General features: G+C 44.3%; 1 protein-coding gene across 1 annotated transcript in view; it reads right to left on the reverse strand.

Annotated features, from left to right (window-relative positions):
- CSMD1 (CUB and Sushi multiple domains 1) overlaps positions 1-17,217 on the reverse strand; it is a 732,674-nt gene extending 715,457 nt beyond the window's left edge. The window contains exon 1 of the mRNA XM_044225749.1: positions 17,105-17,217. Coding sequence (XP_044081684.1) covers positions 17,105-17,207 — 103 coding nt within the window. The 5' untranslated portion in view covers positions 17,208-17,217. The remainder of the gene's footprint in view (positions 1-17,104) is intronic.
- Positions 17,218-17,702: the final 485 nt, after the last annotated feature.

The following is a 17,702-nucleotide window of genomic DNA, read 5'->3' on the forward strand; positions in this document are numbered from 1 at the left end:
TCCTCCCTCTGTCAAACACAAAGATTTCAGTTTTGAATATTGATTTTGGATCATCCTGCATACAGCAGTTTTCCGAACTATTGCAAGCAGCATTCTTCTTTCAGAGGTGTTAGGTCTGCAGGTGGCAATTGTCTGTTACTAGTCTCCCCCCAGAATACTGGTTTCAGTCACTGTCCTCCACATGGAAGCAACTGAAACAGGAAATTGCAGTCCTTGCCCATCTACTGGGTGGCAGCGAGGCTCTCCTACACGCTGGTGTTAAACAGGATATCAAAGACTGGCCCAGGCAATCTTGTAAATTACAATAATAATAGCAATGATGATCCATATGTGTTTACTGTTTCTTTCCCAGTATTATTCTTTCTCTCTTAATCAATGGGAAATAGTATATACCCCCCCTTTTTTTTTGTTTACTTCTGAAAAAGCAGCAAGAAAACTCATTGATGTTGAAGAACAAATGGCAGTTCTTACTGTTTGTGAAGATTCTGCACTGTAAGTCAGGATGTCCCACCCAGACTTAGTCCTTCGTGGGAGGTGTTCAGACATTCAGAATTGGTAGGAGAACCATCCTGAGAAGGGTCCTATTGGAGCAGCCCTCCCAATCTTGCTGTGAACCGAAAATGGTCTATGGCAGCACCGTCCATAGAGATAAACTAGGGGACACAAAGGTGACCACGTATGTAATGTAAAATTTTCTAGTGGACACATTAAAAAAAATTAAGCACATAAAGAAAGTGATAGAAGATACCGTCCTCACATAAGACATCTCACAGTGCTCTTCCCCTACTGCCTTTAGACCTGGTGTATTTCACATCCGCAGCTCATCTCCATCGACGGGGTCGGCAGCACCTGCATCCCACAGCTCACCCTGAAGGAGGCATGGACAGTACAAGGCAGTCCTAGTCAAGAGCCACGTCACTGGGATGGGAAAAAGAGCAGGTTCTATGGGAGTTCTCAGAAGTGGGGGGCTGCAGGGTAGAGGACTCAGGGGACACTGTGAGTCACAGGTAGCATGAAGAGGGGAGGGTTTCCCATAGGGAAACTGTGGGGAAGACAGGAGGAGGGGAGAAGGCATTGGGATTTGAGGCAGAGGTGCAGAGACAAGCTTATGAACTTGGGATGTCAGTTCCACTGCACACAGTGGAGAAGAGAGGCAAAGCGAACCAAGCAACACCCAGAGGTGTCTACTGGCACAAGGGGATGGAGGAGGGAGGGGGCAGAGCGTTCTCACCTTGAGCACCACCGTAGCAAGGCTCTGGAAGGACGGGGCTGCCGCGGGTAAGTGGACAGAAGCAGGGAAGGAGGGCAGAACCCTACTCATGTCCCCCAGTTATGCAGTAGAAGGGAAATGCCGAGCAAAGAAGGTAAAGGAGGTGTGAGTCAGGGAGGCAGGGTTTGGCAGTTCCGAGGCTGCGGACAGCAAAGCCGGATGCCTGTAAAGAGCTTCTGCCAGGCGTCCTTTCAGGAGGCTTGACACAGAGGCATCAGGAAGACCGGTATCACAGGAGGCCTTACAGGGCTAGGGGCTCTAACCCACACTCTCTTGCTCATCATTTGACTGTCACGTCTCCCGATAGATGTGATCGCAATTTTACCCAGTAGATCGGCAAATGCAATGTGATTCGGTTCCAGTCAGTTTACACTTTCAGTCGGCAGACTTCTTTCTCTTAAATGCATTCAGAGACTTTAGGACCAACTTGGTAAAACCTGACTCACTCAGTGCAGTCAGAGAGTACAGACAGGTAACTTCCAGCATAATAAAAATAAGGATTTTCTAAACTGCCAAGTAGGACAGGAACACTGTGCCAAATTTCTATTCTCTGAATGGATAGTCATGTTTAGAAAGAGCAGTGTGACCTAGAGTAGTTGAATATACTTGTGCCAACACCATGATCCTTTCTGTGACCTACCCCAGGCCCAGTGTCCTCTCTCTCCGAGGTCAAACCCTGTTCAGGTATCCTTCAGCAACCTCTAACGACCTCAATTATAAATTTCAGGTTCTTTTTAATGTCAGTCACATGCTGGCCAGCACATCCTTTTCCATCATCATCTTCCACAAATGTCAAATGTAATTCAAGTTTTTCCAAGTACTCTTGATTTTTCTCTCCTCTCCAATTGCCCTTTCAAGCTGGATTTCCCCCTTTCCTGCCAGCTTCACCCCGGCACATTCTTATCTCCTTCAGTGTTCTGCTGCTCTACCGATATAGCCCGGTCAGAGATCCGGACCTTCTATCGATTATTCGCCTCTCTGTAGCTATCATCTTTCAATTAAATGTGTCTCCTCCAGTCCAACATTCACTGAAAGCAGCAGATCTGACCCTGAAACTCCTACAGATATAATTCTTAACCCGCAATCTAGTTGTAGCGTCTGGGATCTCATACAAACAGGACGTTCACAAAAATGTATGTTAAATCGGGTATGTATGAACTCTAAGTCCATAATCTGTATTAAATTGTCAATAGGGAATCTGACCCAAATACATATTGAGAGCTACTAATTAGATTATAAACTCTTGAAGTCAGAGACAGTGAGTTATTTTTATACCCCATGCTTACACGATATATATTTACAAAATTTATATTTATCATGTGGTAGGTAAGGATTTTTTTAAATGTATATTATGTTTGAGTTACCAAGTTAAATTAGATTTTAAATGAATGTTATCAATTAAATACCACATTTATTTATAGTTATGGTAGCAACTAATACAGGTTTAAGGTTAATACTGGCATTCATTTATGTAACCTATTTTATAAACTTTGGTCTCAATATTTGGAATTACATGAAGACTACTTAGAATTAAAAAAGAGATATTACTCAGAGCAAAGAAAAGGACATTCTCAAAAATAATTTGAGAAAAATACCGATCTTTGTGCCTTTGTGTTAAATGTTGAATTAACCAATATAAGCTGTAATGTCTCAAGTCATTCTAAAGACTAAAAGTTAAAATAATGATGATAGAAAGTTTGTAGGACTGCAGAGAATGATTTCAAAATATTAAGAAGGTGGGGCACCTGGGTGGCTCAGTCAGATAAGTGTCAGACTTAATTTTGGCTCAGGTCATGATCTCAGGGTCCTGGATGGAGCCCCACGTCGGGCTCTCTGCTCAACTGGGAGCCTGCTTCCCCTTCTCTCTCTGTCTGCCTCTCTGACTACATGTGTTCTATCTCTCTGTCAAATAAATAAGTAAAATCTTTAAAAATAATAATAATTTTTTTAAAAAGCCTCCAGCTCTTACTAGTACCTAGCCACGGCTGCTAATGGATGAATTAAGGAGAGTGGGATATACTGGTCTTCACAGCCATCTCAACTTGGAGACAACAGGAAGTAAGAGAGACTGCTAATGTTAACTTGGTTGACGTTTTTAAATTAAGTCAATTATTCATGGGCCACAGATAAATACTGGAATTTTCTGAAAAAAAGGTATCAATGAAAAGGATGTTGCCTATGTATGCATCTGTAATAGTTTTTGTGAATTAGAAAAAAAATTGCTCTACTTATCTGGGCAGTCTTACCGTAAAGAGAACAAGATGAGTCAGCACAATCGGCTTACCATGAGGACGAACATGATAACTCAGCTTTGAAAAAAGGCCACTTGGTCTATATTTGTCCAACTTCAATTTTGATTCTTTCTTTTTATCCTTATCTACCCCCCTAGCTTTACTGAGGCATAATTGACAAAAAACTCTATATTTAAGGTGTAAAACTTGCTGTTCTGAAACACGTGTGCATTGTGACAGAACCGTCACCTTCAGACGGGAGCACATAACCACCACCCGTCAGACTGTGGAATCCCAGGCATGCAGGGCCAGAAGTGCCCGTCCAGTGCACAGGGGTGTTATGGGGCACAGAGGTCGTGGCGCACTCCCTGGAGGCCGTCTGAGCTTCCCCGTAAGGGTCACAGCTTCCACTCCTGCTTCTGTGGTGGTGCAGGTAGCAGAGCACCTGCCTGTCCTTCCCTCTACCCGCAGAGTCACCACTCAGGGCTCGCCTCTCGTGGGGCACTTGTGAAGGATCAGAAGGAGAGAGATTTAGAGAACTCCTGATATCAGTGACTCAACTTTTTCCCTGTGAAGAGTTACTTTTGATTTTCTGAATTCGTCCTGACTGCCCCTGCTAACACACATCACGTGTAGAGGCAGTGACTTCCAGTTGTGACTTCCAGAGGCTTCCAGTTGGGGAGGGGTGACCCCGAGGCCACACAAACTTGTGAGGGCCCAGGGGGCTCTGTATCCCCGCCATCTCCCTGCATGGGTCACCAAGCACAGAGCACGGCACCGGCGAAAGCAATCAGATCTGTGCCACATTAGAATGAGGACTTTGGGCGGCTTCTCCATCGGCGCGCCATGGGATTTCTGCAAGAGCGTGGCTAGCACGGTGAAGACATGACCAAGCAGCCGTCTGAAGGGGCTGAGAGAGCTGCTCAAGGTCACAGCGCTCTTCAGACCCCATGGGTCAGTGTCTTTCCACTATGCTACTATCTTAATGAATGCAGAGCAGAAGATCTGTTTCTGGGGCTTTTGATTTGTTGAGACACTGAACCATCCATTCAGCCAACAGGGACTGAATGCTGTGTGTGACGATCACTCTGTCCCGGGAAACCTCGGTGGCTCAGTCGGTAAAGCGTCTGCCTTTAGCTCAGGTCATGCTCCCAGGGTCCTGGGATCGAGTCCTGCATGGGGCTTCCTGCTCAGCAGGGAGCCTGTTTCCCCCTCTGCCTGCTACTCCCTCTGCTTGTGCTCTCTCTCTGACAAATAAATAAATAAAATCTTAAAAAAAAAAATCGCTGCCCAGTGATGGAGACACCAGAGAATGTGTCTGCACATTCACAACACAAAACACAAACTAGGTATAGCAACATCGCGAGCAAATATGGGATATGTATCTTAAAAGAAAAGTTGAACTTAGAAACTGTAGACACCAGAAAGGTGGTTTCCAGGGGCTGGAGGTGGGGGAAATCACGAGCGGTCGGTGGAAGGGTCCAGCCCTCGTCATAAAATGAAAACGTCGGAGGCTCTAATGGGTACCCTGGTGACTACAGCTGAACACAGTTTATCGTACAGCTGAAATTTGCTAAGAGAGGAGAACCTAAATGTTTTCATCAAAATTTTTTTAAAAAGGCAAGTATGTGAGGTTATGGATGTGTGCTCTTTAGCTTGCGGGAGGAGATCCTCTCGTACTGTGCGAAGAGATCATCTGAAAGCACACTTTAAATGTTGATAATTTTGTCAACTGTACCTCAGTGAAGCTCACCACAAAAGTGGTAAGAAAAGGCTACAGGCTGTACAGGTACATACGGGTGCATGGCTGCTGCTGGCAACGGGGTCCAGGAAGGCTTTTTCAGAGAGGAAAAATATAAAGACCGAGAGGCCGCAGTTTGTGGTGGGAAGGAATGGCCGGGGGGGTGGGGGGGCGACAGGTCCAGGACACTCGGTGCACGGGGGTCTGGAATGTGGATGAAAAGATGAGTCTGAAGTGGGAGGCCAGAGCATTGTCCCCGGGAGCTTCGGTGTCTGCTCAGCAGCTTGTGCATAACGGGAGCTACCGCCGCACTGGCCCGGGAACTCCGCACCACCAGCTTTGAACCCCAGGCTTGGGAAGTATAAGGGCTTTTATAACATGAGAAGATTTGGTATGGAAGTCTTTTAAACATTTTGGAAGTAAAAAACAAAACAAAACAAAACAAACAAAGCAAAATAAAACAAAACAACAAATAAAGAAAAAAAAATACAGCCAAAGAAAGTTACCACTGGATTACAATGAAGAGTGGGTGACTTAGAAACATGTATTAACGTAAGTATTCACAAGCCTTGGTGTATATTCCTTTAGAAAAAAGGACATCTATGCTTGTTTTGCTACATATTTCTAGAGAACTTAATAGCATGATCAATGAAGAGTCACATACAGCTCTTACAACCATATTCAGGCATGATATTTAAAAATATTTTTAGCAGGCACAAATCAACCAGAGCAGAAGCTGCTGGCTCCCCTACCTCTGGGCAGCTGTGAAGGTCTAGACCTTAAATATTTAAGGAAGTTTGTGAGTTACCACTGACGCATTTTGCAGGAGAGCCCGGCGCACGCAGGGTGCAGGGCATTCAGGAGGCCATTCAGATAAATAGGTTGTGGCTATTTGTCATTTCATGCAGATAATTCACAAGTCAATATTTTAACAATAAACATGGTCAGCTAAGCTGAATTGCAGCCCAATATATGTCTGGTAAAAACTAAGCCCCTATTAGTTTCAAGGCAAATTCCAAAATATCTATGGGATAAGAGAACTCTATCCTCCGTATATTATATACCCTTCAATTAATTCCCTATATATCCAGGGATTAATGGATTGTGTACAAGTCATGGTCAAAAGTAAACTTCAGGGTGCCTGGGGGGCTCAGTTGGTTAAGCCACTGCCTTTGGCTCAGGTCATGAACCCGGAGTCCTGGAATCGAGTCCCGCATGGGGCTCCCAGATCTGGGGGGAGTCTGCTTCTTCCTCTGAACTTCTCCTTTCTCATGCTCTTTCTCTGTCTCTCTCAAATAAGTAAGTAAAATCTTAAAAGAAAAAGAAAAAAGAAAAGGAAAGGAAAGGAAATTTCCCATCCTCGTGGAGGGGAATCTACAGCCTTTCCAATGGTAAAGATCATGGTGGTCACCTGTGCAAAATCGCTGGCTAGAGCCTGGTGAGCCCTTGGAGACCATCTCCAGGGCTGCCTGCCCGGCAGAAGGGACCCTCGGAGAAACCTGCTGGGAGCTGTCATGGTCAAGAAAGGCCTTTCAGAGGAGCAGCAGAGCCAGACGTGCGGTGCCCTGAAGCGATGTGCGAACAAACGAACCCGCCCGCGACCCAACACTCACCGTCCTGAGCGGCTCACCGCACGCATCCTCCCGCTACATGCTGTTTCCAACCCACTTAAACTCACATCTGCACCCGTGCTGAGGGCTGTGTAGACTCCGACGTCTGCCCCAGCCTTCTGCAAGCGGCGTGAGGCTGCCCTGCGACGCGGCAGTCACCTGGAGTACCGAGGCTCACCGCCTCGTCCCGGATGACCAGGACGTGGACTGAGCCACATGGCTCAGCTGAGGAACCCGCCCCAGACGATGACGAGAACAAGCGGTGTGGCTTCCAAAGCCGACTGGCTTCCCGGGGCTCTGAGCGAGCCGGCATGGCCCTTGGGCACCCTACAGCCCCTCCCGGTCAGCGCTTTGGGGAAGGGGTTGTGCAGCAGCTCCAGGGAGGAGCCACACTAGGAGGCTCCGCTCTCCAGGTAAACGCTAACACCCTGGCTTGACAGCCTCCTGGGGCGGGCAGTGTAGACCGTGCTGTCTCAGCTTCCAGGGCGTTTGTCACCTGCCTTTGAGAGGTGGTATGTGCGTTTGGCAAAGCCCTAAACACGGTCCTCAAATCTGACTGACCACACTGCCAGCGAGACAGGGAAGGCTTGAAGGATGAGTACGGTGAGGGGTTTGTTCAACGGAAAACCAGAACAAGGTGCGTTGACATCACATAAGCAGAAACTGTAGGAAGACAATTCACCAAGGGGATAATAACCCTGGTAAGCCTTTATAGTCTCCAAGCCTAAGAACCGAGCATCAGGGGCACCTGGGTGGCTCAGTGGGTTAAAGCCTCTGCCTTCGGCTCGGGTCATGATCCCAGGCTCCTGGGATCGAGTCCTGCATCGGGCTCTCTGCTCAGCAGGGAGCCTGCTTCCTCCTCTCTCTCTGCCTGCCTCTCTGTCTGCTTGTGATTTCTGTCAAATGAATACATAAAATCTTGAAACAACAACAAAAAAAAATTGAGCATCAACCGGCTGTTTCCATTTATGAGTCTGTTGTAAACCGGGGTGACGCTGGCTTTCAGTTTTCCAGGGTAAACCACATTTTGAAGTTTAGAAAGAGAGAGTTTTTGGTTTAAGTGGTTTTATATATGAGGACTAGGATTTATCATGGGCTAATATTTCCAACATAACCTTAAAATAAATTGGTGCATGAAAATGCATAGATTTAAATCAAAAGTCTGGAACGAACTCAAAAGTTCATTTACCCCATTACGGCTTCCCTGAGGTGAGAACTCTATCTATTAATTGAACATCTCTGAGGAATGAAAGTGCATACTTTCCTTAGGAAATACATTACTTTATTTCAACATTAGTAAGAAATCACCCTCAATGTCTAGTCAAAATAATTACTACTGAAGTTTAAGCCCATTCTCTTCGTTCTGTCCTTAGTAGATATCAAACAGTGGTTCGGAATGGATTTTTACATTGAGGATTTTTTTTAAGATTTTATTTATTTATTTGACAGAGATCACAAGTAGGCAGAGAGGGAGAGAGAGAGAGAGAGAGAAGGAAGCAGGCTCCCTGCTGAACAGAGAGCCCAATACGGGGCTTGATCCCAGGATCCCAGGATCATGACCCAAGCCAAAGACAGAGGCTTAACCCACTGAGCCACCCAGGCACCCCACATTGAGGATTTTTTAATACAAGGAGAGACACACAAAATTGTACCTGTTTTATTTATCCCCTTTTACAAGATACATGGGGCATGTCTAAGAGATTGTTGTTAGACATCTAGTGCAAGACCACACTGTTAAGTAGGTAAAAGGTTTTGGCCAAATGGCAGTTTGGACAAAGGAGAGCAGTAAAGGTGCCTCTCACTTGAGCCAGGACAAAGCCCCTCTGGGAAGGTCAGCTTAACTAATCACTTTGGCGCAGGTGTGCCCTCAGCGTTGTAGACCAGAAAGCGTAATTCTCTAGTACTGTAGCAGGATGTGGCCAGGTAACCAAGGTTCGAGGTAAGAAGGAAGAACCACCATGATCATTTATTAATTTACAATGGACGCCACAACTCATCACGGGGACAGAATATTAATGTATGGAAGTGCATTTTCTGCAGGAAATCTCAGTGTGTTCAAAATGGAAATCAGACATTCTGAAGCCTTGCCTTATACCTAAACCCCGCGTAGCCCCCCCAACACCCTCGCAAGTCCCTACGGGATTTTGCACGAGTGCTTCTCTCGTGCTTTGTCACTTCCCATCTCCCTGTTCTTCTTCTGCCCCTCCCGTCCCCGCGGCTTTCTCTGTGCGATTTGCTCATTGATCGTCTTGACCTTCATAAGCTGTTCAGATTGCAGGGAGGTGCCCCTCCCCCAGAAGGGCCTTTCATGACTGAATGAAGTTTTTCAACTGTACTTGGCACCTGCTATTTTTTCAATGTGTTTGATCAATTCTCTCATCTTCTCTGGAATGTCCACTCCCTGGGAAAAGAGGCTGAATGTGCTGATTCATCCCGTCCATACCTGTGTCCCCTGGACGGAGCTGGGCTGCTCACAGACCACAGTTGCCGATCCGGGGAATGCACGTCACTGGGCTTCACATCAGGATCTTGTCTAGCTCCTGGGTCACTGGGCTTTGAAGAAGTTTCCAAGACTGTCCCCACCAAACACATACACACACTTCCGGTGGACACTTTCTTTCTCAAATATATTAATTCATCAAATTTGATTTGGCTAAGCCTTTGACGGAAGGGCATTTGATCCCTCTGGGGCCAATTTATATACCTCAGGAACATTTTCCCCTTCTTTAAATATGGTGGTCTGGGGACAATCTTTGTTCCCATGGTCAGTGTTTTAGAACGTTCCAGTACATGGCCCTCATTTCTGAGAAATCCCTGGGCGCTCCCTGCCAGCTAACAAAGGGGAACCTACCAGTGGCGCTGTTGGTAAAACTGTATACGCTGTTCTCTGTCTTCATCTTCTCCAACACGCCGGTGATCTTGATTGTTTGCTCATGGTGCAGCTAAGTTTTTACGGATAGCATAAAATCCTTCCCAGAGCCAGCCGTCCCTTTCCAGCTTTATTTCTCATTGCTCTGCCCGACTCCCTTCACACTTCAATATTGAACCATCAATATGTGCAGGAGCCTGAACACATCGTGCGTGTCCTGCTTCTCCAGGTCTGCTCGCCTTTCTCTCTTGGAATCCTCTCCTGCCTCTTTCCTGGCTACCGAACGCAGTCTAGGCAGCCTCTCCTCCGGGAAACCTCCCACAAATGCCCTCTGCTCCCTGCCCAGTCCACTGAGGTGCAGCTTTCTAATTCAAGGGCATTTTGTGCATAACTTCACCCACATTGTATGGGACTTGTCAGTTTACGTGTCTCCCTTGACCTCTTTGCTGGCATTGGGCTGAAACATGATTCGTCCTGTTGGATTCCATGTTCCTGGCACACTGTGGGCCACACTGCAGATACCCAGTAAGGGAAATGGAGAGAAATGATTTCCAAATGATGCAAGGTGGCACTCAATGCATGGTCATTGTACTTGCGACATCAAGGTGGCATCCAATGCACGGTCAGTGTACTCGGGACAGGGGAGTAGGGTAAATGGAAAGAGTAAACAGAGATGTAAGAAATGAAGCAGCTGGGCAGTGAAAACCATGCCAAGAAGTTGCAGGAAGTCTGAGGAAGTAATACAATCCTGCACAAGCCCTCATTGGATGTTTTAAGCTAAGTCTGTAAGATGCATCAGCAGATTAACACAGGTATGTTCCCCAAGTTCATGAGACACAGGCGATCCCATTCTGGGCACCCTGTTAGATGCTTCAGAGGTATTCTCTTTTTGATCTCCGCCTCTGTGCACAGGTGATGATGGTTCTTTCCCCCCATATACAGAACAGCAACGGGCTCTGCTCCAGCAGCGCTTCCTGTCTAGCATGACTCCATTGACCCATGCCTCGCTGGACTGAGAACAGGGAATTCGACCTCCAATCCCCGTTCCCTCTCAGCCATGCCCGGCAGGGGCAGGACTCACACGGTGGACCGCCTGTCTGCAAAGTGGCACCCTCAGTTCCCAGGGAGCCTTTCTGATCGTCCAAGACTGCCCTGGGCTGTGCTGTGAAGCTGTTCCCTTGCTCCTCTTTAGCTTTCTGCTGGATCTATCCTCTGCTTTCATGTTGTCCCTTAGTTACACACACACAGACACACACACACACATTCATTTCCCATGAATATATTTACTCAGTCAGTTATCCAAGGCTTCAAGCTCCAGATTCATTATTTCTGCCAACCCCTCCCCATCATTATGGCACCTGTTCCCCCAGTGGTCTGCCAGTTTTCTGCTTGGAACAGATCAACCTGAGAAAGCAGATTAAGTTGCTACTCACTTATAGCTGCCCTGAAGTATTGCTTTCTTCACTGGGATTTCTGTTTTACAAAAATAAATCACTGCTCCCCAAAGAAAGATGTTGTGATTGGAAATAGTAGAAGCCGTGCAGCAAGTCAATTGCAAAAATAGGGTTGGAAAGGATGACGTTGAAAAGAAAAAATGGAGAGTTCTGTTTACGCCCTGACGCGGCCATCTACAAGCTGTGTGGCGTGGGTACCGGCCTTGCGATCCCCCCCGTCCTTGTGTGTGGGATGTAGCTTCTAATTTGGACAATAATTAGCAACATGACAGTGAGTAGGAGTTCTCTAGGTATTTTTGCCTGATCTTATTTGTAAAAAGAAAGTTCTGAAAAACTTGCCATCCTCTTGGAAAGGCGCTGTTCTGAGCATTTTTAAAAAAACACTTTTTAAGTTTAAGTATTATACACACACACACACACACACACACAGCAGGATGCTCTTTTAGTAACAAGCATGCACTCAATAATTAGTTTTTAGATTCCTAAATTGTATATGTATATATTGTCCCAAGTTATTATTTATATTGTATTATTATATTTATTTTTAAAAGATTTACTTATCTATTTGAGAGACAATCTCAAGCTGACTTTGTGCTGAGTGCAGAACCCAACACGTGGCTTGATCTCACAACCCCGAGATCATGACCTGAGCCAAAACTAAGAGTCAGACACTGAACTGACTGAGCCCCCCAGGCGCCCCTATGTGATGACATTTGCGCGGACCGTGCACTGTGGTGCTTCTGTGTCTGGTTCCTCTCACTCAGTGTTACGCTGATGAGATTCACTCTTGAGGGGTGTACAGTCATTTTTCTTTAGTATGCCCTTGCATGAACATGTATAATTTCCTGATCTGATCCACTGCTGGTGAACACTGTGGTTAATTCCAGCGGCATCATGTTGATAACTGAATGAAGCGTCTGAGTTCAGTCTTGATATAAGAAGTTCATCGCACAGATGCACTCACTTCCGACAAGCTCGGATGTGGAGTGTAGACACTGGGTTCTAGAGAATGCCTTGGTTCAGCTTCACCGTGAAACAGTCTTCGAGAGAATGGTACACCAGTTCAACGTTCTGCCGACAGCATCTGCCCATTTTTGAAATTTTAAAATATCTCTTAAAACTTGCAATATGAAGCTGCGTTAGTTAATTTGGGCTGGGCACGTACCAGGCATGAAGAAGGACTACAGACGGGTAACAAATGCTCTCACACTCCGGTGTGGCCTGGAGAGCCCTTGTTACACTGGTGATTTTCTTAGCTATCTGCAAGGATTCTGTGAGGTCAATGTTATTTTGACTTTGTAGAGTAAGACAGCAAGGGACACGAGGCAGAAAGTACTTGACAAAAGAGAGCAGGCCAAGATTCAGCAGCCTGGAACACAGAGACTGGCATCTTTTTCGAATTTTTAAAGGACCAGCATTGGCACTTTGCAAGAATCTTTGGTTCCAAGAGAAGCTAACTTACATATTTAGGGAAAGTGGGAAAGTGGCTGTGTATCTGATTTGAGTGAAGTTATATTTATTAAAAGCAGTTTCTCTGTTAGAGGTTTAGAAGTTTTCAGAATTTTTTAGAAGTAATAAGATTAGAGGTTGCTAACTTGTTTTGATTTGATGTGTCCCTACCTACCCGAAAAGTCCCCTTGGAAGAGCAGCGCCCGTCCACGTCATGCAAGTGAGTGAGAGCATCGTCCACAGGGCACCTCACTACTTCTGCCCACCAGCTGTCCCTGGGGTCTGGGGGGAGTAGGAGCAGCTCATTTGGTTTCCTTTTTTTCTTCAGCATATATTAATTGAGAGCCTTTTGGATTCTAGATTACGGCCTTTACTACTATTTGCAGAGCTTCTGTCCTAAAGGGAGAGACAGACACACGCACCAGTGCTAGGATAGACCATGTGTATCATCTCTAGGTAGAGCTTTTGTGATTGTGTCTCAGGGAGCACTGCGGAATGGGCGAGCGGACATGTCATCCAAATTGGAATTAATCTGAAAAGATGAAGCTCCCAATTTTCCAAGATATATTTTAACAACACGAAAGCCTTATTTTATATAAATTCTCCATTTTACTAAAAACTAAAGTTAGTCATTATATACAAGTATCACTTAAAGAGAAAGCTAATTATTTGTGTCAACCCAACATTTTAAAATCCATTGTCAGGTTTTCCTTTGATTTACGAGACAGGTGCTCTCTATATAAACTGCAGTTTTATTACAAACAGTTAAAATGACTTATCAGTTTCAGAAATCAATAGGAATTGCATTTTGTAAAAATTGTATTTTTATACACAGCCCAGTAGACAAAGTAAGACTGCAGCTCAACACACATTGCTACTTAATAGCGACGAGGCATTTGTGCTTCAGTATTAATGTATCTTTAAAAAATCTATCTTGTTTAGACATCAAAAGTGTCTACATGACTGATGGTGCTAACAAGGCACTTATTTAATTATAATTAATGATGGCAGCAACAGATAAAGAATGGGCTCAAGTTTCAGCTGACTTAAAGAAATAATGTGTCCCACATAAATCTGCCATTCCACAAGAACCTAATATATATATACACACAAATATATCCAGTGGCTTTTACTGCATTTGCCACTCCTTTGTCCACGATGCTATCTTGATAGCGAATAGATTTTGGAAGAGCGGCCCCAGGGCCGTCTTACTTGTCAGTCAAGCACACTACTACTTTTGGCATAATTTGATGGCGTGATTGAAGAGATAAAAGCCAAAGAACACAGTGTGAAATTAAAAGAATAAAGGACTTAGACATGAAAGTCGAAAACACATTTTATAGTGGTGGTTGATTATTTGACCGAGAAGAGCACCACGTTAAAAAGAAGATATTCTTTGTTTTTAGAAGTTATACTCTTCTTCATAGGCATAGTACTCTTGAACAAAAAAGCACTCTGTCATCAGGAGCTACCACTGGAAGACTCTGTCAGCGGCTTAGAACCCCATGGGGTTTTTACTGGGATCCCACCTAGTCTGGAATCATATTCTTACTCCAAGGAACACTGATGGAGTCTGTATAGATCCTTAACCATGACCACAAGTGATAAATGCGACTGCAGTTGTGTTTCAAAGGCAGCAAGCACAGACACATGTGTTTCTCAGAAGGTGCCCCTTCCTCCACTGACTGATCCAAGATTCAGATTCTTCGACAGAATACAGGCATAGATATTAAAATAGCATCTGGCAAACACTATGGGAATTTTCACTATAACTATTGTTGTTTTTCTTGTTGGTTTTCTGGATTGCTCTTCTACCATGCTTTCCTGTTTTTCATTTGTGTGGGTAACCACAACCTTGTTTTGTTTTATTGCAACAAAAGTACAGTACAGATATCAACAGGGAATGAAGGGAAGACGTCAGTGAAAAATCCGTTTTTCCCTGTGTGTCGGGAAGGTTCTCATTGGCCTGTGGAATGAAAACCATGGACGCTCCTGGTTGCAAAGTCATGCAGAGATGGTCAAGTGGGAGGCTGATGAGGGACATTGAGAGGGAACCCAACTCATTCACAGACACAGATATATATATATATATATATATATATATATATATATATATATATATTTCTCAATGGCTAATGTGTCTAAATTATTTGAATTTTCTGTCAACCAGAATGTTACTTATATCTGCCAATTTGGATTGTCTTCAATTTTGTTTTTTTTCCTCTCTTCCAGTCACTGGTACAGACGCCAAATTCACTGATCAGGTTGGAGGACTGACACCTAGAATTTTTTTCTGCAGTTCAATGCCAATATATTAATCAATATCAGGACCTTTGAAGATCAAACCACTGTTTAGAAAGGACTCTCTATTGATCTACCTCCCTACCTACTGGTCAGTCACTTTGCCTTCGGAATATTAATTTATGGTTGTTTTATGTTAGAGATAGATGTATCAGTGAATGGGGATTGATACAGACCAAATTCAGGTGGATTTCCCTACAAGACCTCATGGAGTACTTCACAGCCCACCTACCGTGTCCCTGTGTGACCTCCCCTCCCCCACCCATGTGTCCGTCCACGTCGTACGTACATATCACATATGTCACAGGTACCCTGTTAGGACTGCAGATACAGTATATGGTCTTAAAAGATAAAGGCAAATAGAGGCAGGTCTGAAAAAGGAGCTCAGCCTTGTCTAGATTCCAGGACAAGAAACCAATTGGTATGACTCCTGTAAAACTTGGAAGGCAGTCCAAGTGGATAAAATAAGGAACTTTCTGGCACATCCACAGATAATGTGAGATGGGCAGTGCTCCTGATGATGGACCAGATGCATTTTGGTGAAACAAAATTGGCCCTGCGTTCTAAAGTCAGGCACATTCTGTGAAGGTTGGCGTGCCCCAGGGAGCAGGTGGCAAATAAAGTCTGCTCACCTCCACATGTGCCCCTCAGCACCATCTGTATTTAATTTCCTGCAAATCACGCTTAGTTTTCTACTTCTTGCCCAAAAAGATACATTGAAGGCATTATGGGATTTAAATTGTGCTTTAGAAGGACACATTCAGACCATTTGCTAGAACATTACTAAAATCTCCCAAAGTGGCTGCCATGACTTTGGTTTCCATTCTGCCTTTCATGGGGGTTGTTTGCAAACTGTTTTTCTGACCAATGAGATTCTGGACATGGGGGTTATTATAATTTCCTCATTTCGGGTCCTGGCGTGCGCACAGCGAGTGCTTAAGGAATGTGCTCTAACTGAACTCTCGACATTCTCACAGTCATGATTTGGGGGAAGATGAGAGGTTTCCTGGGAGCACATCCTGCTTTCTGACACAGTCATACTATTGTTCCTTGCAAATGCAAAGTGGACTGTTTTCAGTGGATCTCCTAATAAATTGAAACTTTTTATGGTATTGATAAGGATTATTAATTTTTAAAAACATATGGGTGGGGCACCTGAGTGGCTCAGCCAGTTAAGGGTCTGAATCTTGATTTCAGATCAGGTCATGATCTCAGGGTCCTAGAAAGGAGCCCCCAAGTCCCCATGAGGGACTCTGCTCTCAGCGGGGAGTCTGCTTCAGGACTGTGTCTCCTCCTCCCTCCCCCTGCTCTCTGTCTCTCTCCCTCTCTCTCTCTCTCTTTCTAAAATAAGTAAATAATCTTAAAAAAAAAAATCCCAACAAAACATACATGCAGTGACACAATACTATCCAGGTATAAACACTAAAAATTTGATACAAAGAGGAAGTTTCAAAATCAGAACTGCGTGTCAGTGACTACAGACTCCGTTTCTCTCAGCTCCAAAAAACATCTCGTGTTTTTCTTTTGATATTCACTTACCTGTAAATTATTAAAGCAGGTAGCTGGATTTATGTACTGTGGATATATTTTACATCTGGAAGCAGTAGGATGATACACTTATGCATGTTCATGTAACTTATATGCTGTACCAGTTTTAATGAGTGGGTCAAGAAAACAGCCAGCCAGCTACGGATATTTTCTGGTTAGCTACGGATATTTTCTGGTTAAAATGAATGAATAAGAAAATTGCAGTAAAGATGATAATGAAACCCCATATTCATCTTAGCATGTTTCCAATAGAAAATATTTTGTTTGAGTGTTTATTTGTTTATTGTTCAGTTTATTTTTTTCACTTGATTAAGTGTTTTTTGTTGTATTAAACCATGTATGTTGCAACTTAATAAAAAAAACTTACTGATAAAAACTTATTTTTAAAAACTCAGTAATAATTAAAGCAAAACAAGAAAATACATGATATACTGTCAAAGTAATAAAGTCTTACTGAGAAATTATTAGGAGTATCTGCAGAATTTCCAGCGCTAATTGTGCATAAAAGAGCTAGAGGGTATTTTTAAGCTTCTATCTCTTGCTCTATCTCTAGCAAGAGAATCTTAAAGTTTGAGGGTAAAAAGACCAAAATATCTTCTTTTTTTAAATATAGAAAATGGGGCATTCTTACCTTGAAACTGTGCATTAAATCCTTTGCGCCGATGGTTACTGTCAGATGTAAAATGGAGTCGTAACCAATTCTTGCTACTTATGACGGGAGAAGGGAGGTTCATGCCAGTCAACCTGGAAGAGAGAACCAGAAAAAATCTCCCTTATAAGCCAACCGAGCAAATGTCCTATAGCAAACCCATGTTAACAACTGACTACTGACGGTCGTTATTTTGAGATCATTGTGGAGCTGCACCAAAACCTTGAAAAGCCCCGGGCAGTTTCATGTGTGTCCACCCATCGGTGCTGGGTTTACCCTTGAGGGAGGGAAGGCTTTCGCCAACACTTGACATGTTTATTCTTCCTTATTAACGACGGATCCATGAGAAGATATTCTTTGGATCACTTGTTCCTTTTCATCAGGACCTCAGTCATAATGAATTATAAAAAAGACAAGAAACAGGCAAATGGTAACACCGCGCTTTTCACTCTTTGGACGCTTCATGATTCGGTTTCACCGTTACTGCCCTCAGATCCGCTGTTTATCACGCTGGACAGCATCCCGTATTTCTAGGGGCCCGTCCCACAGTCCACAGCACGGGCCTCTCCCACCCGCGGGA

The sequence above is a fragment of the Neovison vison genome, chromosome 11 (genome assembly GCF_020171115.1).
Source record: "Neovison vison isolate M4711 chromosome 11, ASM_NN_V1, whole genome shotgun sequence".
In the NCBI taxonomy this organism is placed as follows: domain Eukaryota; kingdom Metazoa; phylum Chordata; class Mammalia; order Carnivora; family Mustelidae; genus Neogale; species Neogale vison.